Source organism: Gambusia affinis, linkage group LG01, assembly GCF_019740435.1.
Source record: "Gambusia affinis linkage group LG01, SWU_Gaff_1.0, whole genome shotgun sequence".
Taxonomy (NCBI): domain Eukaryota; kingdom Metazoa; phylum Chordata; class Actinopteri; order Cyprinodontiformes; family Poeciliidae; genus Gambusia; species Gambusia affinis.
The window spans coordinates 20,050,523-20,075,507 of record NC_057868.1 but is presented as its reverse complement, the minus strand read 5'-3'; the positions used below and the strand labels follow the sequence as shown (position 1 = coordinate 20,075,507).

General features: G+C 39.7%; 1 protein-coding gene across 7 annotated transcripts in view; it reads right to left on the bottom strand.

Moving 5' to 3' along the window:
• Positions 1 to 24,985, bottom strand: part of e2f1 (E2F transcription factor 1) — a 48,818-nt gene that overhangs the window by 8,876 nt on the left and 14,957 nt on the right. Inside the window, exons 5-9 of one of the 7 annotated variants that reach the window (XR_006369827.1) lie at positions 24,633 to 24,750; positions 24,004 to 24,292; positions 9,182 to 9,319; positions 8,956 to 9,059; positions 4,800 to 4,972 (exon numbers count right to left, since the gene is read on the bottom strand). Coding sequence is in view for 2 of the 7 variants with exons in the window: in XM_044105594.1 (XP_043961529.1) it covers positions 22,949 to 23,190; positions 24,004 to 24,292; positions 24,633 to 24,750 (649 nt within the window). In the remaining 5 variants the exon portion in view is untranslated. Of the gene's footprint in view, positions 1 to 4,799; positions 4,973 to 8,302; positions 8,805 to 8,955; positions 9,086 to 9,181; positions 9,320 to 18,151; positions 23,191 to 24,003; positions 24,293 to 24,632; positions 24,751 to 24,985 lie in introns of those variants that run through there. The other 6 variants (XR_006369689.1, XR_006369749.1, XR_006369720.1 and 3 more) reach the window with 6 other exon arrangements.

The window sequence follows — 24,985 nt, the reverse complement described above, 5'->3', positions numbered from 1 at the left end:
CCACAGTTTGAACAAAAGGTTTTTTATAATCTGGCAAGATTAAAGCTGTTGTTTGAATTAAAGCTAGTTTCAGTTCTGTAAATGCCTTTTCAGCACTTGGATTCCAAGTTATTTGTTCATTCATGGCCATAGGTGTGCCATGAATTAAATCCAGTAATGGCTGAGTTTTTTCAGCATAATGTGGAATCCATGCTCTGCAGTAGTTACAAAGTCCAAGAAATGACATCATCTGTTTTTTAATTTCAGGTTTTGGTGCTTCAGAAATTGTTTCTTTTCTTGTTTGCTGTATCTGTTTCCCATCAATGGACAAAGTGTGACCTAGGTAATTGACCTCTCTTTTTACCCACTGCAGTTTCTCTTTTTTGACTTTATTGCCTGTTTTATGGAGGTGGTGCAGCAGAGCTAATGAGTCACTTCTGCATGCTTCTTCACTTTCTGATGCTATTAATAGATCATCAACATATACCAACAGCTGACTTTTGTCTGAGATTTGAAAATCTGCTAAACAGGCCATAATTGCTTGGCTAAAAATAGTTGGGCTATCAGCAAATCCTTGAGGTAACCTGGTATATGTATATCCCTGACCTCTGTAAGTGAATGCAAACCAAAACTGCGAGTCTGGGTGTATGGGAACCGAGAAAAAAGCATTACTGAGATCAATTACTGTAAAGAATTTATTGCCCGGTTTAAGCGAGTTTAGCAGTGTATGTGGATCTGGCACATTAGGCGCTCTGGTTTTTACTGCATCATTTACTGCGCGTAGATCCTGAATCATACGCCAATCTTTTTTGTTTGCTTTTTGAACAGGAAAAATAGGAGTATTACAAGGTGAGTCTGAACATTTTCTGATAATTCCTCCTTCCAATAATTTTTCCACAACTGGTTTAATACCTTCCACTGCTTCTGGTTTTAACGGATATTGTTTCACTCTAGGTCTCCAGTTAGTTTTTGCTTTAATTTGTACAGGTGGAATTGAACTAAGTAAACCAACATCAGAGGGACCTTTTGTCCATAATTCTGTTGGAATCTCAGCTAATTCTTCCCCTTCTTTTTTAGTTAGCATTACATCAGCCTGTCATGGGAGTGCATGTATGTGAGCCGTGCCTGTTGCAACCTCACACAGCACTCGTCTCCAAAGGTCACAGCTGGGGCTGTAACTCCACCCATCTTCCTCTTCCGCTCTGTAATCGGTGGCTTCAATGGCCATTTTAGTTCGAAGACCAACATCAGCCCACAAAATGTTTTCTGGTTTGAACAATGAGATATGAGGTACTGCTGTTAATTTATACATTTCAGCAGAGGGAGAGGGGAGGAGCACAGATACAGCCGCATAAGATCTCCTATCAGTGTACATGGCTGTTATGGCCATGTGCACAGGTGTGATTTCTAGGAAGTTTTGCACATAGTCATCCTGTGGATTAGTTAGAACATTCATTGTGACATGCAACTGACTATGTGGCATTTCTTCTTCAGTTTTAGATAACTGTGCTCTAGCTTCTCTAAGAAGCTGTCCTAGAACATGTGGATTATCAGTGGGTCTGAGATCATATGAGCAGTAGATTTTATCTTCCTGCTGGACCATATACAAATCAGACTGATTTAATCTGTGTGCTCTCATTCCATCTTTTACAGGGACCACTGCTATTCCTAATTTTGTCATCAGATCTCTGCCTAGTAGGTTTATGGGACATTTAGGTGACAGTACAACAGATGTTGTGATTTTTACCCCTGTTTCTGGGTCTAGAATAGGTATTGGTCTAGACATGCTTTCTTTATGTGTTTGTCCATCTGCAGATTTCACCCAAATAGAATCATGTGCCGGTTTGACACCTGGTATTTTAGTTTTTATAACTGTTCTGCAGGCACCAGTATCACATAAAAACTCAACTTCTTCTCCTTGGATCATTAGAGTAACATATGGTTTATCTTTTAGAGCATTCAATAAATCCCATGCTGAACAGATGTCCACAATTTCATCATTTTGGTCTTTTTGTGTGTTTTGTCGAGGTGTGACAGGGTCTAGTCATGCTGAGAAATTTGACCTTTGTCTTCTTTTTCCATCACCACCTCTTCTGTTATCTTTTTTAATCATTGGACATTTTCTTATCCAATGGTCGAGAGCACCACACTTTCGGCAACCATCAGAGTTTTGCAGAGGATTACTTGGAGTCCCAGAGAAGGATCTGCACCCCCTGTAACTTCCTCTGCCTCTGCCTCTACCTTGTCCCTTGTAAGGGCTTTGGAAAAATACAGAGGTTTCGGATTCCTCGAAATCCTCCAGATGAAAAACATCTGGGCCTGTTTTATTCTTTTTGACTACTTTTTCAGCATGGCGTGCCCACGTCATCAGTTGTGAGACTGGGGCAGTTTCAACTTCAACAAAATGCTTTCTTACCCAGTTTCCAATTTCAGGTCGGAAACTTGACAGTAAAGCATTTTTCAACTGCTGTTGATATGCACTGTTTGGGTCGTCGTTGTACGTGATCCCACTGTGAATTTTAAATTCCTTTTCAAATCTAAACCGAAAATCATCAACCTCTTCTCCAGTTTTTTGTTTGATTCCTGACAGATGACTGTAATTTGCTTTTTTGCGGAAAGTTGTTCTAACTCTCTCACATAATGGGTCCCACTGTGCTTTAAATTCATTAGAGAAGTCGGGGTTTGCACCTTGAGGGTATGGGATTGGAGCAAAAATATTATTAGCATCATTTGCTTTCCCTGTATAATTTCCCCTCACTTTTGCCCAATCTTTCCCTAATGAGGACATGGCTGCTTCTCCTGCTTCTACCCCATTTAGTCTATATGAATGGATTAGGCCAACCATGTCTTCCACCCACTTATCAGGGTCTTCTGCTACAGGTGTTATTCCTTCCACAGCCTTCCTGGCCTCTTCTAGAGTCCAAGGTCTAAAAACATAAATGTGTGGCAACTGGCCGTCCCTAGGATTTGGATTTGGGACTTGGATCATTGGATATTGTTCTGCTCCTTCAAGACTGCAGAAAACTTTGGGCTTCCTGTTCTGCCTCAGATTATATGAATGTCCCTGATCAGTAGGACCAACACCTTCCTCATCGTATGACGGTGGTGAGGAGACAGGAAAAGGAACTGGTGGGTAAAGTTTAGCTGGAGATTTTGCAGGAGCAGGAGTTGGAGGAGCTGAGGGCAGTGTGGCCTGCGCAAATGGGGGAGGGGCCTGCACTGCAGCTATTATGGGCTCATTATCTTCTGGCTTTACAAACAAAGCAGCAGCTTCCTCACTTTTACTCCTTTTTTCTTTGTTTTTCTTAATTTTTTCTCTTCTTTCTATGGTTGCATCTAACCATTGTTTAGCACATTTTAGTTCCTTCTCTTTCCCTTCTCTCTTCCTTCCTTTTTCTTCCCGCTACACTGCTTTCTAATATTCCCACCAAAATTTCCATTGTTCAATTCTTAGTTTTCCATCTATTTTATATTTCTTTTTCCATTTTGACATGTATGTTGTGCTACCAGGAAATCTGGACAGCATGTATTTTTCATCCCCTTCGGGATCCTCAACAAGTGAGGAGTTACAACAAATCTTATTTCCCATTAATTCAGTACTCTGCGATTTAGCTTAAATACATGTATTTTGTGCTTATCTTCAAAAGGAGTGCTCTAAGTGAGCGCTTAGTGTCCCCTGAAGAACAGTCTTCTAGATCAAACTAATTTTGACCCGGTTCTTCACTTTGGATTCTAATTCCGAGGACAGAAAGTTTTACTCTCAGAGAATTAAGCACCGTTCATTCAAACACACACACACACAATTTCAAAACATCCTGCCGGCTCAAGGTTCATCCTTATGGGGGACCTCATAAAAGGGTGAACTCTTTTTAAAAGATCTTTTTGGGACTTTAACCCACAATTAGATTGGGACTTTAACCCACAATTAGATTGGGACTTTAACCCACAATTAGATTGGGACTTTAACCCAAAATTGATTTGGTTGATTAACTCACGTTTCTGTCGGTTCGTCTCGTCCAGCCGAATCTCGTCAATCCGAAGCTGGCAGACAAAGTCGGACCTAAGGCTGGCCTGGTGAAGAATTTACTTCCCGGGGCTTTCTCTCCAGGTCCTGTTGACTCTGGCCGTGCACGGGTTGCAGCGTGTCGTTCTTCGTCTGTCAGCGAACGGGTATGTTGAGATCCGGGTCACGGCACCAAAATGTTAGGTATTTTAGTTTACCTAAATACAAAGAAAGAACCACAGACAACGTTATGAGTTTTCAACCAAGCTTCTGCAGAAGGAGAAGACACAGAGAGCTGCTCCTCAGAACAGTTCACCATGTGTTCTCAAGCTCTGCAGTAGAACTTGTCTTTTATTAAAACAAGAACAAAAGGGGCTGGTGCTAATAAGATTAGGAGCCCCCAGGATCTAACAGATAGCAGACGCAGTCTTACGACTAAGGGAAACTCTCAAAAGACCACCATCAAAGATTACACTTGTAGTGTTAAAGTAAGCTCAACTCTGTCTCACACCCCTATTTCAATTAACATATAGATGACCCAAGTAACACTACAACAGTTGTAACAATGATAATAAAATTATCCTAACAATCATAATCAACCACTGTGATTAAATGTAATTTTTAAAGAGAAAGGAGACAAGCAGAGGAGAGAGAATATAAGACAGCATCCTAGAAGTCGGTTTCTACACCTACAGAAAGAGAGAACTCAGTGTTCAGAAGCTCATGTTTTGATTTCAATTCACATACACAATCCACCTCATGTATCGTATTAGCTTTATTTTTATCCAGATCGTTACAAGTGGGAAAAATATCCAACCAAGACTGGTGTTTTCCTGATTTTTTTTTCCATCTTCTGTTGTACTGTTTGGGCTGAGTGCTGACGTGTCCCCTCAGGGTTCTGGCGTAGCCGGACCAGTTTGTGACTTTCACACACAGGTGTATGGGCGAGTCGTTCATGGTCAGACACCTCCAAACTGCGCGACGGTCTTCCTGACAAAAAATCAATCCACTGTTTCAGGGAACGAATCACTTACAAACCTTTAGACATTGAAGACTTTGTGTTTAGTAAAGCAACTGCTGATGTGAAGTGGAAAGCATATATGCATAGGCAAGTAAGTCTAAGAGAAAAAAAATGCTTAAGCGTCACTGGCATTAAGTCAGATTACAAGGATTTGAATAGTATGAAAGCTTTTGTCTGTATTATTAAGTAAAAGATCAACAAAGAACAGCTTTACAGCTGCATTTTAGTCAGCGTCGTATTTCATTTTTACAAAATTTCCCAAAGTGTTGGAGGCTAAAAGAGCACAGGAAGTACATTAGACCTCATTGATCAAATTTTACAAATTATTTTAACTTTAAAAGTAAAGTAAAATTATGAACATTTTTATTTGTAAGTGTGTAAAACTGTTAAAGCTCCAAACTACATGCAGTTGAAATTACAGGGAGAGGTTCTAATAATAGTAAAAAAAATGCTAAATATCTATATACTTTTCCTTGCATTTTATATTCATGCTCTATTTTGTTGATATACAAAATACATTGGAGTGTGTAGTTCTAACATAACAAAATGTGGAGAAATTTAGGCGGTATGAATGTTTTACTAAGACACAACTACTGAGAACAAAGGGCTAAAGAAAACACAAACTGCTCAATTGTTTATCTTTGGGCAATTTTACACTCCGTCCTTCTTTGAAGGAAGGAATGTCATCTTTAACGCCCCCTACTGGCCTAGATTATCTATTACATGGTTTTTGACTAGAATGAATGAACAAAGACATTACCTATTTATTATTAATTCTTCAAGTAGTTTGATGTCTCATGTTCATGCATTTATTTTGAAGTGCTTTCTTTTATTTTGAAGAACATTTGTGCCATTTCTTTTCTTCTTCTTGACGTCCGTCAGTTGATTTCTTTTCTGTTTATTGTTAAGAGCGGTGCGGCAGTCATTCATGATGTGAGTAGTGATATTAGTCATGTGACACAAATATGTGGATGTTAATTATCACTTCTGCTTAGCTGCCACTATAATTAAAGTGTCTGCACTTTTTGACTTTGAGAAGATTGCATTGGAAAGCATTCAAGACTACATATTTGGTTTAGAAAAAATAATATAATGTAGTTATTTGACAATATGTGTTGAGTGTGTTTTTTCCTTAAATCTTACCAATACAATCATCAGAAGTAATGGACTGTGTCCTGATCAAACAGTTAGATCTGCAAGACAACTCTGCCGTAGCGCAGAACGAAAATGGCGTAAAACTCAACTTCACGTTCATTATGACATCTATAAAGAAAAACTACGATACTATCATTTAACACTCAAACATGCAAGACAGGCCTTCTTTGCAGATGTCATAAACAAAAACTTTAACAATGCTCGAGCTTTATTTGCAACAGTTGACAGGCTCACAAACCTTCCTATCACGTTACCACCTGAATTTCAGTCTATTGCTGCCTGCAACCACTTTTCCAGTTTCTTTTCAGAGAAAATTCAAAAAAATCAGAGGATTAATCTGCACATCCACTATAAAGTCAGAACCAACACTGAACCCAAACAAAACAAATACAGGAAAAATGACCCAATTTCAACTACTTAATTATAAAACCCTAGAGGAAATTATAAGTCAACTCAGCTCCAGTTCTTGCTGTCTGGATGTTCTACCCTCACATTTCTTTAAGAAAGTTCTGCCTGTTGTTGCTACTGATCTGATCCAAATAGTAAACTCATCACTCTCATCAGGCGTTTTCCCCCAGGCTTTGAAAACGGCAGTAATCAAACCACTGATAAAAAAGAACAATCTAGATAAATCACTACTGCAGAATTACAGGCCGATCTCCAACTTCCCATTCATCAGCAAAGTTATTGAAAAAGTTGTGTGTAAACAGTTAAATAGCTTCCTAACGATAACCAACTGCTTTGACTCCTTCCAATCTGGTTTCCGGTCTCACCACAGCACAGAAACTGCCCTCGTAAAAGTGTTCAATGACATCCATATAAATACGGACTGTGGGAGAACCACAGTGCTGGTTCTGTTGGACCTCAGTGCAGCTTTTGACACTGTTGACCATGACATCTTACTGAATCGACTGGAGACTTGGTCGGATTCTCCAGTCCAGTGCTTAACTGGTTTGAATCTTACATAAAGAACAGGGATTTCTTTGTTTCAATTGGAAACTTCTCATCAAAGAGGTCAAAGGTCACATGTGGGGTACCCCAAGGGTAAATCCTAGGACCCCTCTTATTCAATATCTATATGCTTCCACTAGCTCAGGTTATAACAGGAAATAATATTAGCTACCATAACTATGCAGATGACACACAGCTCTACATTACGATGTCACCAGGTGACTCAGAACCCATCCAATCACTGAACAGATGCTTAGAACAGATAAATGTGTGGATGTGCCAAAACTTTCTCCAGCTGAACAGAAACAAAACTGAAGTTATTATTTTTGGACCTAAAGAGGAACGATCTAGAGTCAGTGCACAGCTTCAGTTATTACAACTAAAAACCAGTGATCAGGCCCGAAATCTGGGAGTAGTGATGGACTCTGACCTGAACATTCAGAGTCACGTAAAGACAGTTACAAAGTCGGCCTTCTATCACCTGAAGAACATTTCCAGGATTAAAGGACTAATGTCTCAGCCAGATCTAGAGAAACTCATCCATGCGTTTATCTTCAGTCGTATTGATTATTGTAACGGCGTCTTCACAGGTCTGTCCAACAAATCAATCAAACAGCTGCAGCTGATCCAGAATGCTGCTGCTCGTGTTCTCACTAAAACCAGGAAGATAGAGCACATAACACCAGTTTTAAAGTCTCTCCACTGGCTCCCTGTAGCTCAAAGAATAGACTTTAAAATACTGTTGCTAGTTTATAAATCACTGAATGGTTTAGCACCACAATACATTAAAGATCTGCTGCTGTTGTATCAACCTTCCAGAACCTCTCAGGTCTTCTGGTTCTGGTTCTGCTCTGCATCCCCAGAACCAGAACCAAACGAGGAGAAGCGGCATTTAGCATCTATGCACCAAAAATCTGGAACAAACTTCCAGAAAACTGTAAAACAGCTGAAACACTGACTTCCTTTAAATCTCAACTAAAAACCCACTTGTTTAGAGTTGTATTTGAAACGTAATCAATTGCAAATTTATTGACGGAATCTGACTTGATGTTGTTTTTATTGTTGATTCTATGTTGCATTGTGTTTTGTGTTTGATTTGATGTAAAGCACTTTGAAATGCCTTGCTGCTGAAATGTGCTATACAAATAAAGTTTGATTGATTGATTGATTGATTGATAGGTGAAAATGTTGAGTAATAATACAAAAAGAAAAAGAATTAATGGGAGAGTTAGATTTTATTGACTTTCAAAAGTAAAAAAATAAAATAAAATCAAAAACAATACATTTCTGTGGCTCAGGGTGAAAGCAAAATGAAATGATTCTCCATTTGGTCTTTATGCATTTAACAAATCTGAAAACAATAAATCAGATTTCTGGCCATTCATGTCTGCTTATTAGATAAAAGTATAGTTATTTAAGGAGATTTGAAATGAATGTTTTAAGAGACAGCTATTTCTCATTCAGTTTTTAATTTTTTTTTACATCTAATAACTATAACAGTTTATTATTTATAACAACATATAAACTGTCCCACAGTCCCAGTGTCCACGTTTTGCCCAACCACAACCCCATTGTGCAAAATAAGACAACGGATGTCTCCGTCAAAAGAGGCGTAAAGGAACATGGTGTCAAACTTCACGGAAATGCAGTGTTCACAGAGGTCAGCGACCGGACACGTACCGCTTCGGAATATTCCTATGAGACAGGATCACCACTACATTTTAGACTGTTAACTTCTCACTTTGAACCTTCAATAGAAACATTTCTCCAGCGGAAAACCGTACTTTGGTGGGTGAATTTACTTAAATTGTTTGTAGGAAAGTTTAGGAAACAATTCCCACCCTACCTTGACTCCTCTCTTGCGGTGTTGGGTCAACAACCTGCCACCCATCAAACCCTGGACCGAGGTCCAATCTCCTCAAACAGCACTCCACCCATACATGGAAGTTCCTGTAGGTACACCAGGTGATCACACTGTACAAACAGAAATGCATGGAATGATGAAGCAGATTATCCTTGCATAACAAAACTATAACCATCTTTTTAAATAAAAGCTGTTATATTTGCTGTACCAAATGCTGTCTCTGGACAAGCCCAGCTTCTCCCGTTGGTTGTGTTTTATTCTTCAATGGTGGTGTTGGCATCAGTGTCATGGGCTACATTGAAAACTGTCACCACCTTCCTGGAGGGAATCCCCAGAACTCTCATAACTGAAAAAAAAAATGTTTGTGTGTTTTATTTGTTCTGCATTTGTCAGAAGTGCAGTTTCTGAGACACTGCATTCCTCTTTTCTGAGGAATGCAGTTTGTTTCATATCACTGTTCTTCATCAGTAAGACCAAATCTGTGTCCAAAGTCAAGAAAACAATCTTGGTGTAGGGCAAGGAACAAGTATTATACTTCAGTAGTAATCTAAACAATGGAAAAAAAAAAAAAAAACCTGAGTGTGGTCCAACCAACTTTGATCAATGAATCAAACTTCTTGCCTGGCCCGGGAGGCAGGCAGGAAGACATCAAGTCCAAAAAAACACAGCCTTCATCCAGAATTTTAACCAGACTCACTGTGTTGTCTTTGGAACCCTGATAGTGATGATTCCAGAAGTACTTGTGCAGAGGACCGACGCAAAGACCAGGAATTGCCTGTAGCACCAATTAACATGGATTCTCTTCTAAATTTAGGTCTGGACTTTGACTGGACCACTCAAACATGTGAATTTGCTTGACAATTTTGATGATGGCATTTGACAAAATGTGAAGTTTATTGCTTGTTTCATAATTGGTGACTGATACTTTTATGAGGTAAAGCACTTTGAACCTACTTGTTGCTGAAATGTATGAAAACAAACTTGACTTCTGCGTTATGAGTTACTTGACTTCACACGGGTCTCAGCCATAAAAGCCAGATTTCTTCTGTTGTTGTTGACGACAGATTCTATCTAATCTGCAAAGAGTGAGGCTGCAACGTCAAAATGTGACTGTAGCTCTCCCTGAAGTGGTATCCACTTTCCCATCTCTGTAATTACAGTAACAACTCTTACTTAATCTCTTAATGTGATTGTTACGGTCACTGACCTCTAGGGGCTCTCTTTATGAGAGAGCTTCTTCTTTGTGTTTCAGTTCCACCTGGCTGCCACAGGTGAAATGTGTTGGAGCTCATCAGCCACCCCATAAAGAGCTCCAAACCTGAGATGTCAGATCCCTTTTTCCCTGGGCCTTGATCTGGTGTGATCATGTCTGTGAACTGACTTTGTTGAGACTTTGGATAACTTTGCTGTGAGCATTTGTGTGAAGCTTAAAGTGGTTATAATTTTGTTTTTCTTCACAGTGGAAGCTGGTAGGGGTTCTCTGCCATTTTGTTTAACTATTTTTCTCCTGTTTCTTGGTTAGTCAGGGAGTTCAGGTTTTGTACTTTGTTTTCAGTTCTCTTCTAGGAAGTGTTTTTATTTTATAATTAAAAGGGGGATGTTTTGTTTGTTGTTTTGGCCTTGGAGACCCTGAAGCTAAAAGCTTCCCTGTGCGTGTTTATTGTGACTTAGATTTTATGTTGAACTGTCAATTAAACTATCTTTTTCTACTGAAGCCAACTGCTCCAGATATTTTATTTTGTGTTACATCCAGTGCCAGTATTTACCCTTGGTGGTCTTGGGGGGGGTTGTAACATAAGTGGGGGCTCGTCCGGGATTATTTTTGAAAATGGCACAGTTTAATTTGGAGGAGTTTTTAGGTAATCCTACTGTACAACAGTTGGATGTTTGTAGAAAAGATGATTTATTTGAAATTGCTTCATATTTTGGTATCAATGTTTCAAAGTCTTTGCTCAAACGTGAACTAAAATCTCTTATTATTAGTAGCTTGGTTGAAAAAGGAGTTCTATCCGTGGAAATGGATAAAGAGGACACCACCTGTTCTGAATCTGCTGATCAGCCTGAGGTCTATGCTGAGGAGGGAGTGAAGACACCACCTTTTGCTGCCAAACCAGAGGGGGAAAAACCACCAGCATCTCTCCCACGGTTTGAGCCTTTCTCTGTTGAATCCTCAAATCCTAGTGTTGAGGCACGTCTAAAGGTACGTCTAGTTCGTCTAGAACTTGAAGCTAAAGAAAGGGAACGGAAGGATGAATTTGAGTTCCAGCTTAAATGCAGAAGACTTGAAGCTGAAACTGCCATCAAAATGCGTCAGTTGGAGCTACAGTCTCATAAACTGACTGCTGCTACTACAGATTCTGGTGAAGAAGAAGACAATATCAGTATTCCCTCAAATAAACCTTCCTCTTCTCCAGCACCTTTTACGTTTGACATCAGCAAAAATATTGCCCTGGTCCCACCATTCCGGGAGACGGAGGTGGAGGCATATTTTAATGCATTTGAACGTATTGCTGTTGCCCTTCACTGGCCCACAGATGTCTGGTCCCTTTTGTTGCAGTGCAAACTTACTGGTAAGGCACAGGAAGTATGTGCAGCACTCACCATTGAAGACAGTCTAGTGTATGACAAAGTTAAAGCTGCCATACTCAGGGCATATGAGCTGGTGCCTGAGGCATACAGGCAGCGGTTTAGAGCCTTAAGAAAATCCTCTGCACAAACATTTGTTGAGTTTGCAAGAGAAAAAGGAATGTTATTTGACAGATGGTGCCAGGCAACTAAAACTTCTGATTTTACTTCATTACGTGAGTTGATATTATTGGAGGAGTACAAAAACTGCCTTCCAGATCGTACAGTTTTGTACTTGAATGAGCAGAAAGCATCCACCTTACAAGAGGCAGCTGTACTGGCTGAAGAATTTGCCCTTACTCACAAAAATGTTTTCGTGGGTAAATCTGACCAACCTTCTCGTGAGAAAACATGGAAAGATGTGCCACAATCTCAAGTTAAGAACACTCCAATTTCAAAAGGGGAGAGACAATGTTTTTATTGTCATAAAATGGGGCATATTGTTTCTGACTGTTTGGCCCTAAAACGTAAACAAGCACCCCAATCACCAAAACCAGCTAAAGGGGTTGGCCTAGTCAAGACTCAGAGATTTTCCCCACCACTCTCAAACATGAGTGAACCTGATGACTGTTTTAAGCCCTTCATTTTTGATGGTCTTGTCTCCCTAACAGGACGTCCTGAGGATGAGAAGTCAGTGAGGATACTGAGGGACACCGGTGGTTCCCAGTCGTTCATCCTGTCCAGTTTTCTGCCATTTAATGCTGATACCTCCTGTAATGCAAATACAATAGTGCAAGGAATTGGAATGGCATATGTACCGGCACCTTTACATCATGTTCACCTAAAGTCCAAGTTGGCCTCTGGATTCTTCAAAGTTGCGGTGAGAGACTCATTCCCTGTTCAGGGGGTTGAATTTATAATGGGTAATGATCTTGCTGGAGGCAAGGTATTTCCTATTCCTGAGGTGGTGGATAATCCCAGTTGCATGATGGGTAAAGATGAAATGTTGGAATCCCATCCTGATGTGTTTGCTGTCAGTGCTCTTACCAGGTCCCAAGCTTGCAAGCTGAAAGAAGTGAACTTGAATGACTCAGTTCTTGGCTCTGCCTTGATGGAGGACAAGCTGCCAGCAGACGACCTTTCAGAATCAGCACCCCAAAAGGAGGACGTCACTCAAAAGTCTGAGGTTTTTCTCCCGCTATCACTGTCACATGAGAGTTTGAGCCAAGCACAGAAAAGTGATGAGACGCTCTCTAAATGTTTTAAAAGTGTGAGTGATTCAATAAATGACAAAACCCACAAGTTTTATGTTGAGAATGGATTACTCATGAGAAAATGGATCTCAAGGCCTGCCTTGCATCAGAAGGGTATTGAGGAGGATTGGGGAATAGTACATCAAATTGTAATTCCTCAAGGTTATCGTGAACAAATACTGCAGCTGGCACATGACCACTCATGGTCAGGTCATTTGGGAATCACTAAAACCCATGACCGCATCTTGCAGCATTTCTTTTGGCCAGGCCTGAAAAAGGATGTTGCCAGGTTCTGTAGAACATGTAGCATTTGCCAAATAGTGGGTAAACCTAATCAGAGGGTACCACCTGTCCCTCTTAAGCCCATTCCTGCAGTTGGTGAGCCTTTTGAGCGTGTTCTGGTGGACTGTGTGGGTCCTCTGCCCAGAACAAAAGCTGGTAATCAATTTCTCTTGACTGTCATGTGTGTTGCCACCCGTTTCCCTGAAGCCATTCCACTAAGGAAAATCACCGCACCCACCATAACTAAAGCTCTTCTAAAGTTTTTTGCTACTTTTGGTCTGCCTAGAGTTATTCAAACTGATCAAGGCAGCAATTTTCAGTCCAAAATCTTCAAGCAGACACTACAGTCTTTTGGCATTAAACATATTCCCTCCAGTCCCTACCATCCTCAGTCACAAGGCGCTCTAGAAAGATGGCATCAGACTGTCAAGGCCATGATATTGTCATGAGACAAACAAAAACTGGGATGAAGGACTTCCTTTTCTGCTGTTTGCAGCCCGTGAAGCTAAACAGGAGTCACTTGGTTTCAGCCCTGCTGAACTGGTTTTAGGCATGGTGTAAGAAGAGGACCACTAGTTCTGAAGGAACAGCTCCTGTCAGCTGACACCCAGCCACAATCTAACGTCCTTGAGTTTGTCACACAATGTCGGGAACGTCTATACCATGCTTGCTCAATAGCAAGAAAGTCTTTGTCTGCTGCCCAAGGGAAAATGAAATGGCTATATGACAAAAAGACTGTACAGCGGTCATTCGAACCAGGTGATAAAGTGCTTATGCTGGTGCCCACACCAGGCCCATCTCTTTCAGCCCAATTTGCAGGCCCATATGTGGTGAAAAGCAGAGTCAATGACACAGACTACATTGTTCATACTCCTGATAGGAGGCGCCAAACACGTCTGTGTCATATCAATATGTTGAAGCTGTTTCATTCCAGAGAAAATGACCACAAGGACACATGTGAGGACTCTCCAAAACCTACATCAATTTCTCTTGTGTCTGGAGATACTCCTCAGGATGGTTTGAAAAAGTGTGATGAAGGCCATTGTGGTAGGCTTTCAAACTCTGTTATTCTTGATTCTTTGGATGCATATCTGTCCTATCTTCCCAGTGCTGAGAAGGAGGATGTGACAGGACTGATCCAGCTGTACCCTGCGCTTTTTGGAGATGTGCCCTCTAGGACCTCGGTACTGGAGCATGACATTGACGTGGGCGATGCGTCCCCCATCAAACAACATCCATATCGTTGTCCCCCAGTCAAGAGGGAAATGATGAAGACAGAGGTTCAGTATTTACTGGAAAATGGTTTGGCTATACAGAGTCGTAGCTCCTGGAGTTCTCCGTGTCTTCTGACACCAAAGTCAGATGGTTCACAACGTTTCTGTACAGATTTTCGAAGAGTAAATGCAGTTACAGTTCCTGATTCACATCCATTGCCTCGCATGGAAGACTGCATAGACAGCATTGGGCCAGCCACCTATATAACCAAATTAGATCTGCTGAAGGGGTACTGGCAAGTTCCCCTGACTGCCAGAGCTTCTGATATTTCAGCTTTTGTCACACCAGACCACTTCCTACAATATACAGTGATGGCATTTGGAATGCGAAATGCCCCAGCTACCTTTCAGCGACTGATGAACACTGTATTAGGAAATATTAAGAACTGTAATGTCTACTTGGATGACATTGTAATTTATTCATCATCATGGACTGATCACATTGACACTCTGAAAACTGTGTTCGCTTGTCTAGCTCAAGCATCCCTCACCTTGAATCTGGCAAAATGTGAGTTTGCCAAAGCAGTAGTGACCTACCTTGGAAAGGAAGTGGGCCATGGTCAGGTACGTCCGGTGAATGCAAAGGTGGAGGCTATTCTGTTACCCAGTACCCACCACAAGACGTGAGCTCCGACGATTCTTGGGTTTGGTTGGCTACTACAGATGTTTTTGCAGGAACTTCTCCATGGTGGTGGCTCCTCTGACAAATTTGTGTAGTCCGAAGGTACAATTCATGTGGACTACTGAATGTCAACATGCATTTGACTGTGCAAAGTCCTTTCTATGCAGCGCTCCTGTTTTGGCGGCTCCAGATTTCAACAAGACCTTCAAGCTGGAGGTAGATGCAAGCGCCACTGGAGCTGGAGCAGTGTTGCTCCAAGATGGCACAGATGACATCAGTCACCCAGTTTCCTACTACTCAGCTAAGTTCAAGCCTCATCAATTAAACTATTCTACAATTGAGAAGGAAACATTAGCCATGCTACTGGCTTTGCAGCATTTTGAAGTTTATGTGTTTTCAACAAGTCCTGTTATAGTCTATACAGACCATAACCCATTAGTCTTTCTAAATCGTATGTACAACCACAACCAGCGGTTAATGCGATGGGCTTTACTGGCCCAAGAATATAATTTGGACATCAGACATAAGAAAGGGGCCGAAAATGTGATAGCTGATGTACTTTCCAGGATATAATGTTGCTTACCTCACTGTAGTACAACTGATGATGAAATATTCTTATTTCATGAAGGATTTTATGGGGGAGGGTGTTACGGTCACTGACCTCTAGGGGCTCTCTTTATGAGAGAGCTTCTTCTTTGTGTTTCAGTTCCACCTGGCTGCCACAGGTGAAATGTGTTGGAGCTCATCAGCCACCCCATAAAGAGCTCCAAACCTGAGATGTCAGATCCCCTTTTTCCCTGGGCCTTGATCTGGTGTGATCATGTCTGTGAACTGACTTTGTTGAGACTTTGGATAACTTTGCTGTGAGCATTTGTGTGAAGCTTAAAGTGGTTATAATTTTGTTTTTCTTCACAGTGGAAGCTGGTAGGGGTTCTCTGCCATTTTGTTTAACTATTTTTCTCCTGTTTCTTGGTTAGTCAGGGAGTTCAGGTTTTGTACTTTGTTTTCAGTTCTCTTCTAGGAAGTGTTTTTATTTTATAATTAAAAGGGGGATGTTTTGTTTGTTGTTTTGGCCTTGGAGACCCTGAAGCTAAAAGCTTCCCTGTGCGTGTTTATTGTGACTTAGATTTTATGTTGAACTGTCAATTAAACTATCTTTTTTCTACTGAAGCCAACTGCTCCAGATATTTTATTTTGTGTTACATCCAGTGCCAGTATTTACCCTTGGTGGTCTTGGGGGGGGTTGTAACAGTGATTGTAAAGATCCATGAAGGTAAGCTTCAACAGAAACTGGATATGTTTTCCAGGCACACCTAATTCTGATTAATAAAGTAATTATGAATGATGGGAATATGAATGTTGCACATAAAAAGGCAGAAAACATTTTGAAACATCTGCAGTGATATGGAAATCTGTGAGTCGACACACAAATTCAAAAGTGAAAGGTGTTGATCTTCCTAGAAGCGACTACCTGATGTAACCTCTAGTGAAATATCAGCGCACAGGTTGCTGCGTTTTTTGAAGCATTTTTTATTGTATAAACATTTGTCTGCGATCAATCTACTCCTGTCTGATAAGTCACCACGTTTCCAATGTGCTCCTAGAGATGCCGTAAGAGGCTGGGCTTGACGGCCTGAAGATGACGGCTCAGGAATTGTCATGAATTTCAAAATTATCTTCACCAAAGTGTTGACACATCAAAGACGACTCATTCTGTAAATGTTATAAACTAACTTTTTATTTGGACCAGTCATCTGTACATTATGTAATTCACCAGATATTTGAATTTGAAAAGATTACAATTTTTTATTGGTATAAGCACAATAATGTGTTTAATAATCATTTTGATTACCCGATCTTATATACAGATTCAAGTTAGTCACCGACATGACACAGGCAGTGATGTAATGTAGCTTCTATATGGTGTGTGACAGTCAATGTACATTTATAATCTATATAATCTAGATTAATCTTCCATGTAGATTATTGTCTTATTTTTGTTTCCTTAATGCTAAAAGATTTAACCTTCAATTACTGTATTAGCCACACTAAGAAAATAAAAAAAACATTAAACTACTAAAATAAAGTCATAGTAATAGAAAAATGTTACATTACAAGAAAAAAGTTGTGTTCAAATAAAGTCATGGCATTACGAGAATAAAATTATAAAATAAAGTACAGAACAAGAGAATAAAGTTGTAGTATTATGAGAATAGTCATAATAGTATGACTATATTCTCCAATTATTGATTTTGTCACATTATTCACTATTCTCATTATTTCAACTCTATGCTCATACGCTGTCATATGCTTATTCTTGTAATTTGATACTTTTTTTTTTCTCTGTTTAACCTTGATCCTCTGTCTTAGAATCCCAATTATTGATTACACAAAAAGTTAATTGTCAGATTAATTAAAATTCACAGCTGGACCCCAAAGGTCTCTTTTGTTGTGAAATTTTTAATGCTTTAATTGCTGCCTTTTAATACTTTTTGGGGGTTTATAATCATTTAGAGCTGGAATGCAAACAAATTTCATCTTACAAATGGATTACAACATTTCCCAACATAAAACATAAATTAACACGAATAAAAACTATGGAAAGTGATAATGTGAACCATAAATTATAAAAACAAAATGAGACAAATCACTGAAAAATCTTACTGAATTTGATCGGAGCATTATCTAGTTTCAGCAACTAAAAAACAAACTGGTTTTGACGGATTTAAAAAAAAGTCTTGATAGAACAAGATTTATATCACATTAAAACTTAAATATATTGTTTTAAATAAGAAAAGTAACAGAAAAACAGTAACACTGCTTAGGATTTTGAGAAGTCTTCTAGAAGAAGTAGGGTGAAAAAAGGAGTCATAGTGAGTCACTTTAACCCTTTTAACAGTCATTTATGAGAAAAACATGTTTTTAGATCTCATTATAACAAGATGAAAAATTCACCTCGTTATAACCAGAACGTTTCTGATTTAACAAGTTTAGAGTTTCCCATTATTTTCTCAATATAACAAGATTGAATTAAATTCCTGAATTTACAAATATTTAGAATTTCTAAGCAATTTCCATTATGAAAATAAAGTTTATTTGTTTCATTACAATATTTCAGGCTGCTAATAAATAATAAATTAATGCAGAACTGTATAAAGCACATAAGAGATGGTGCAAACAAGTCAGATCAAAATAGTCAACTTTTATTTGTGTCAAAAACATTGACATGGAGAATTTGATACAAAAGGGCACTGAAACTAATCTGTTATTCTGGAAACACACGCGCACGCCCACACACGCTGTTGCATGAGTTTGGTTCCCATAACATAACACACAGCAATATTTATTAGCATAGCGACTGAAATAATATTAGTTCTTCTTTTGTCCTCATTTGTATCCCAAACCGACTTTGCCAGAAAATAAAAATTGAAATTTTAGCATAGTGTTATAAAAATCGGATTGAATGTCCAATTCCCCGAATAATCCGTTACATCCATGACCCTTTTTTTAAAAAAAAGCCATTTATAATCGCTCTCACAATATGCAAGCCACTGATTTCTAAACCTGCAACACAATTGATTTTTTAAAAAAGTTTAAAAGGTGCAAACTTTATCAAACACCACCTGCACACCACACGATCTTTCACCACAACACAAACACACAACAATCACCACTTTACCTCACCAAGGCACTGCCTACGTCCTGCAGAGAAAAACACACGAATCACACAGAGGGGTGGCACCGCCAACTCTACAGTTCAGCTGCCACTCAGAGTTTAAGGCCAAGCAAACAAATTCCTAATAGTTACATGTTCCAAACTGGATTTTAAGATAAAATATGAGATTTGTTATAAAGATTTTACACTTTAAAAGGAGTTTGAAGCATGAAACTGAAAAAAATGGCTCATTTCAGATTAGAAATTCTACTTGTGACAAATATTTTGTTTCAAACCAATTTTACAATTCAAGCATGAAGTAATAAATGTATATCAATAAAGAAAATAAAACTTTCCATCTTTCTAAAGTTATTTTTTACCTTGTTTAGGAGTCATTTACCAGTCAAATGGCACTCAGAGGCAGTGGGTAAATGTGGAGAAATACAGTATGTCATTTAAATAGGACGGGGAAAAAACATTCAGTTATAAATATGCACAAAACAAGGTGGAGATTTACAAAAATGTCACAATTGAGGGGATAATATTTGAAATAAAGTCTCTAACAGCCAGACGGAATGAAATTTACCTGTACCTTTATGCCTCCTAAACCCTTTTCCAGAACAAAAAATAAATATAAACACAAACACCCACACACATCAAAGTCCAATGCTTACAAAAGCAAAAAAATTCAAATAAAACGGTTAGCTTACATAACTTAAGACAAAGATTTTACATGTACAACATTGCATGAGAAACATCTGATATATCGAGGAAATGCCTTATTGCTGATCTAAACTGAAAGTTTCTCCAAGCTTTGTAATCAAATATGTAGATGCAGTTTGATGCAACTGAAGCTGAACAAAACATGAATGAAGGGTTTCAGTCAAGATGAAGACGACTGACTCCCTTCTACCTGATAGGTAACTGATTTAAGGCATGATCAATACTGAGCCGATCTGAAGTGCATTTACTGAAAAACAAGAAGACGTCCTCGTTTCTGCTTTCCTTTTTCCCCAAATCTAGATTTTCTACCTAATCTTTCCTAACACCTGCATCAACGCAGAGTGATCCACAGCCCAGTGTGTAAGCTTAGAGATTGAGATTAAAACTCCATGTCTTCCAGCAGGTGAACATCTAACATCTGAATCTTCTGCTAGACAATTTAAGGAAAATAAACCACACCAGAGCCTACACAAAACCCTTCTTGAAACACACCTGTTCACATGTTTGAGTTAAGACTTCACTCTGCTCCAAACACCTGAGACTGCGGCTGAACGCCGTGAGGACAGAGTTAGTCTGAACAGGATTAACTGCTTCTCAAAGCCGCAGCAGTCTGCAGACATGGAAACAAACTTCTTGGCATCGCTGGTAAAAAAGAAAGAAAAAAAAACAAACCTTACTTAAGTCTTTTATTGCAGCAGCATAATCTCATCTAAAAAAAAAAAAAACCCTACATTTAACTTCAGAGAATTTATTATGTAGAAGGAAAAGTAGCTGTTTTAACATAATTTGCGCTTTCAATAACAACTGAAAGTGCAATTGTTTTCAATTCATACATTCCCATTATGTTTTGACACTTGTATGTCCCACAGTGAGAAGGATGGTTCAAAGGGGCAGAAATATCTTCAAAGCTCACTGTTCAGACAACAGGGGCAAAATGTGTCATCTTGGAGTCACCAAGCCGCCATAACAACCATTATACGCCATTTAACCAGCTGTTTGGGAGAAATGTAGTAACAAGAGATATGAAGTTTGCTAAAATTCTACTTGAATTTAATCTGGAAACGTTTGGTTTGGTCTGATGAGACTGAAACCCCTTTCAGATCATAGTTCAATAAACGAGTGACCCTGAGCAACTCGTTATTATTTCATATTCAGTCGACCTGCAGAGATCACAAACAAGCCTGTGTGTGCTGTAATAGCATGCTGCTGGGATCACTGAACCAAAGAGGCGGTGTTAGCTTTCAGGGTTCATCTGATTCGTGTGCATCACATTTCTCCTCTCTTTCTTCAAACACATTGTTAAAATGCACACAGTGCTTCAAATGCTAGAAACAGCATCTTCAGCATCCTGATCAATGATCTTCATTGGGTTGGGCCGTCTTCACTTTTGACCTGATACAACACGTCAACGCTGACCCCAGCATAGCATTCTACCGCTTACAGTTTATTGTGGTTTGTTGCTACCTCATACAGTGCAACACAAGAATAATATCAGTGGGTTGGTAAACAGTTGATCACAAGGCATAAAAACATTTAGAAATTATAAAATGAGATCATCATCTCAAAAGCAACAATGATCCAAACATTTAGCTGGGTGGAGAGGAAGCACAAGTAGTTGTGTTTCCATTTTAAAGTGAGTAAAACTTTGTTGGTATTCCGCTGAAGCCTAAAAACCAATTTTGCAACTGCAGTGTTTTCATTAAATAAGTAATGGAATTAAAAATCACTCGTGAACAATAATTCATGCGCCATCATCCTCCAACTACTATAAGTTTTATCAACATTTGAAATTGCACATTTATTTTCTAAATATCAAATTGTGCGATATGGGAAATGGAAACGTAGCTAGTGATTCGTGTCCTAATTGCCACATTTATGATCTTAACAACCATATTGTTGTGGGAGGTCTGACGACAGCTACTTCCAACAATGTTCAGAAGCTTTTTGGATGAGAGGTGAAACAGCAGAAGAAGACCAGTTGCCTTCTGCCATGTCAGTGATGACTGGGAATGTACACCAGCAAATCATCTCAAAGGTGCAAGAGATGGAGCTTTTCCACAAGAAACAAAAGTCTAGTAGAGTCTGTGATGCTGTGGGCCTGACAGTATGGCCATATTTAGAGTATTAGGAATAAAAAAAAAAAAGATCTGATGGACTCGCAGTGAACTGAAAATCAGTCAGAATCTGATAATAACCCCAAATATCAGGTCCAATCAACATGGAGATGGTTCACCAGAGACAATACGAGCCTTTTCAGCTGCCAGACCTCAATCTGTCAGAAACCCCGCGGGCTAATGCTGCGTTACAGATGCACTCAAAACTGAAAGATTCTGTCTTCACAGTCAGAAAAACCCGCTGATTGCCCTCTGAAGTTTCCCACTGGGGAAACTGAGCAACTCCAACTGCCCCTAGTTACAACTCGTAAGGCGGACTTTGCATTTCAATATGGCCGCTCCTCCCAGTAGTGAGATGTGATGGAAACATGTTTACAGAACACAGGTGGAAGAATGCATCTTAATCAATGTTACATGTAGAGGATGTAATGAAGAAACTTAAAGTGGTGTTTATGAAAAGTAAAGCTTAAAATGTTTGCCAGAGCTAATGCAGTGAATAGGTGTCGCCATGTTGAAATTCAGACTTCTTAATAACTAGAATGCAATTATTTCTTAACAAAATAAAGACCTTGTTTTTCTAAACTATTCAGTTTTGAGATTATGCCACAAGAATAAAAGATGGGTTTATTTTGCATTTCAATATGGCCGCTCCTCACATCTACAGTAGTGAGATGTGATAGAAACATGTTTACAGAACACAGGTTTTTTTTTAACCTCTTTTTATCAGGATGCTCAAAAATTCCTCCTCATCTGTCACCACTTGGTTTCCCCACACATCGACACTGATTCTCCTCCAGAGAAGTCCTCAAAACTGGAAAATTCTAAGAAAGATGATTCTTACAATGTAATCAGAGAAGAGTACTTCAGGAAGAGTGGATAAAAAAATCCCATCAGGGCTCTGGCTTTGAAAACATCTCATTATAGTCAAGACATAATCTGGTCTGGTAGGATTCCAGTGATTGGAGAATCTTCCAATGTTGTAATTACCTTGTGCTTTTCTGCTGATTTTCATTCTGAAAACCTCCGGGATGCTTTCTAATAGCAGGCCGTCATTCTTCCCTTGACGGTCAAAATCAGATGTTTGATTCCAGATTCAAACATCTGGAATCAGTGTTCAGAGAATCAAATCCTAGACGTCAAGTTGCTGCACATGCAAACTCCAATCCCCCTCTGCCCAATGTCTACTTGGATAATTCATCCAAAATCAACAACGTGGTACAAAATATCAAAATAAACTTATATAAATAATTTAAATAGCCATTCTAAAGCTGAAATCCTGGTCAAAATTTTAAAAAATAGCCACAGAGATTTGCTCATATTGGTATATACAATTAAGGGCAAATTGGAGATTTTATAACTAGGCAATTTCCCAGAGCCCAAAGGGAAGGAAAACTAAGATTGGACTGTGAAATGCTGGTTCACAGCTCTCCTTCAGCGGAAAGGTAAAGTCCTACATTGGGAACGATTTAAGTCGTCTTTTTCTCCGTCTACCCGTCGCCCAAAACGTGCGACAAGTCGTCAAAGTCACAGTCAAACAGTTCGCTGATTCCTTCATGGTCCTCCAGTCCAAAGTGGTAGTCGTGTCTGTAGGGAGGGGACAGGTTGATGAAAGTGTCCAACGGGAGAGGAAGACCTTCTCCGTTCAGGAGGTCCGAGGACGAGAGAGGCGACAGATCGAAGTGGCCGATGTCTCCCAGGCTGGAGAACAGGTCTCCCCCCAAGAGAGATTCTGTTGACGAAAACAAGAAGTGTAAAAAAAAAAAAGAAAAGACAATGGCGCGGGAATGCAGCCAACCACTAAAGATGTTAGAGTTATGTTTAAGCACTGTGGTGAAACCGGTCGTTCCTGCTGAGAGATTGATCAACTTCTGAGATAATCAAACATGTTAAAAGAATGTCGTATTCGCCCAACTGTTTAATTCGGACACTGAGGAAGAAGAATTCAAGGGATTCGTGGATGAGGAATAAATTAATAAAGTGAGCTTTACAGATTTATTTTGTGTGTTTACAGCTGAACAAGGTTGGTCATATTGTGAATATGGACATTAACATTTGAACAACGTTGAGTTATTGATATATTATTATTGTTTTGCATCAACACTCATTTAGTTGAAGGGAACCGTAAAGCGTGGTTATGTGGTTATGTAGTTGTGTGGTTATGGTATGTTTGTATTCTCAGACACCGTTCATGTCAATTAAAATTTTTTTTACTATTATAGAGCTCAGTTGAATTCTTTCATCCTTCTCTTTACTACTGTATTTCCCTGACAATAAGTCGCTCTGCAGTATAAATCTCACAAGTCAAAAAATGTGACAAAAAAGAAAAACGGCAAAACAAAATAACAGTGACTTTATTACCATTATTTACTATTACTATATGGTATGTCCTTTTGGACGTACCATATCTTCCTTGTGGAACAAAAGGTACTTGTGGTTTTAGTTCTCATCACTCTTAGTTTCTTCTCCTGAGATCAGTCATGTTGACTTCACTGTCGGCCTTGATCTTTTTGTGTGTAAGAAAGGCCTGAGTGTGAACTCTCACCTGTGTCCCCACCCAGCACCAGCGGCGAAGCCTCCTGCTGGGAGGCCGCCGTTACCGTGGATGAGGTGGACGCTGGAGAAGACACGCCCACGTCCAGCCCTGCTACTCCAGTATGGGCCGAAGGTGGCGGTGGCTCGGTCGGTGGGGTGGGGAGAGGGGCGTGGGAGGGGTCAGAGGTGCTTTGAGACGGGCTGCCTCCCGTCATGGGGCTGCACACGCCTGAGCTGTCCTCTGGACAGAGGAAGACATCTATTGGACCCTGCGTGCTCCTGAGCGACACCTGGTAGCCCTGAGAGAGACGGACGACATGAAGGAGCGCCGCTCAGTCAGGAGGAACTCACACACTGCAGCTCCATTACAAACATGTCCAAACTTTGTCATTGTTCCACTAATGTTGAAAAAAAATACAATTTAGCAACTGCTGTGTTTCCACTAAATAAGAATCAAAATTACAACTAACATGTGAAGAAGTTTGTTCACACCACTTGTGAAGCTTTTGCTCTACAAGGAGTAATTTTTTTTTAAATTGCCGCTTTTCCATTAAGCAAATTTATGTTCAAAATGTCAAACTGTGGACTTATAGGGTGAATGGAAATGCAGCTACAGAGGCGGGTTTCCTCTGCCCTCACCTCGCTGGGCTCTGTGACTTGCATCTGGGTCTCTGGAGGAGCTCTGACCACCATGACCAGCTGGTCTGGGGAGTCGAATGACTGCCGCAGGTCCTGACAGCGCACGTAGCCCAGCCTGCTGGACGCAGCCGTTAAAGAGCTAACACTTCTGTTTGCAGGTTGAGGTGCTTTACAATGTTGGTTTCTGATTGTTGCAGTCTAAAATGACTAAAGCTTTATTTTTAGCCCCACATGGTCGTACAAAAAATGTTGAAATTGCTGCATACAACTATAATAGTGTTTAAATCGCAAATTATGTTTCCAAGTTGCTTCTTCTGCCTTATGCAAGTAAAATCCCCTCTGTGTTGTCAGTG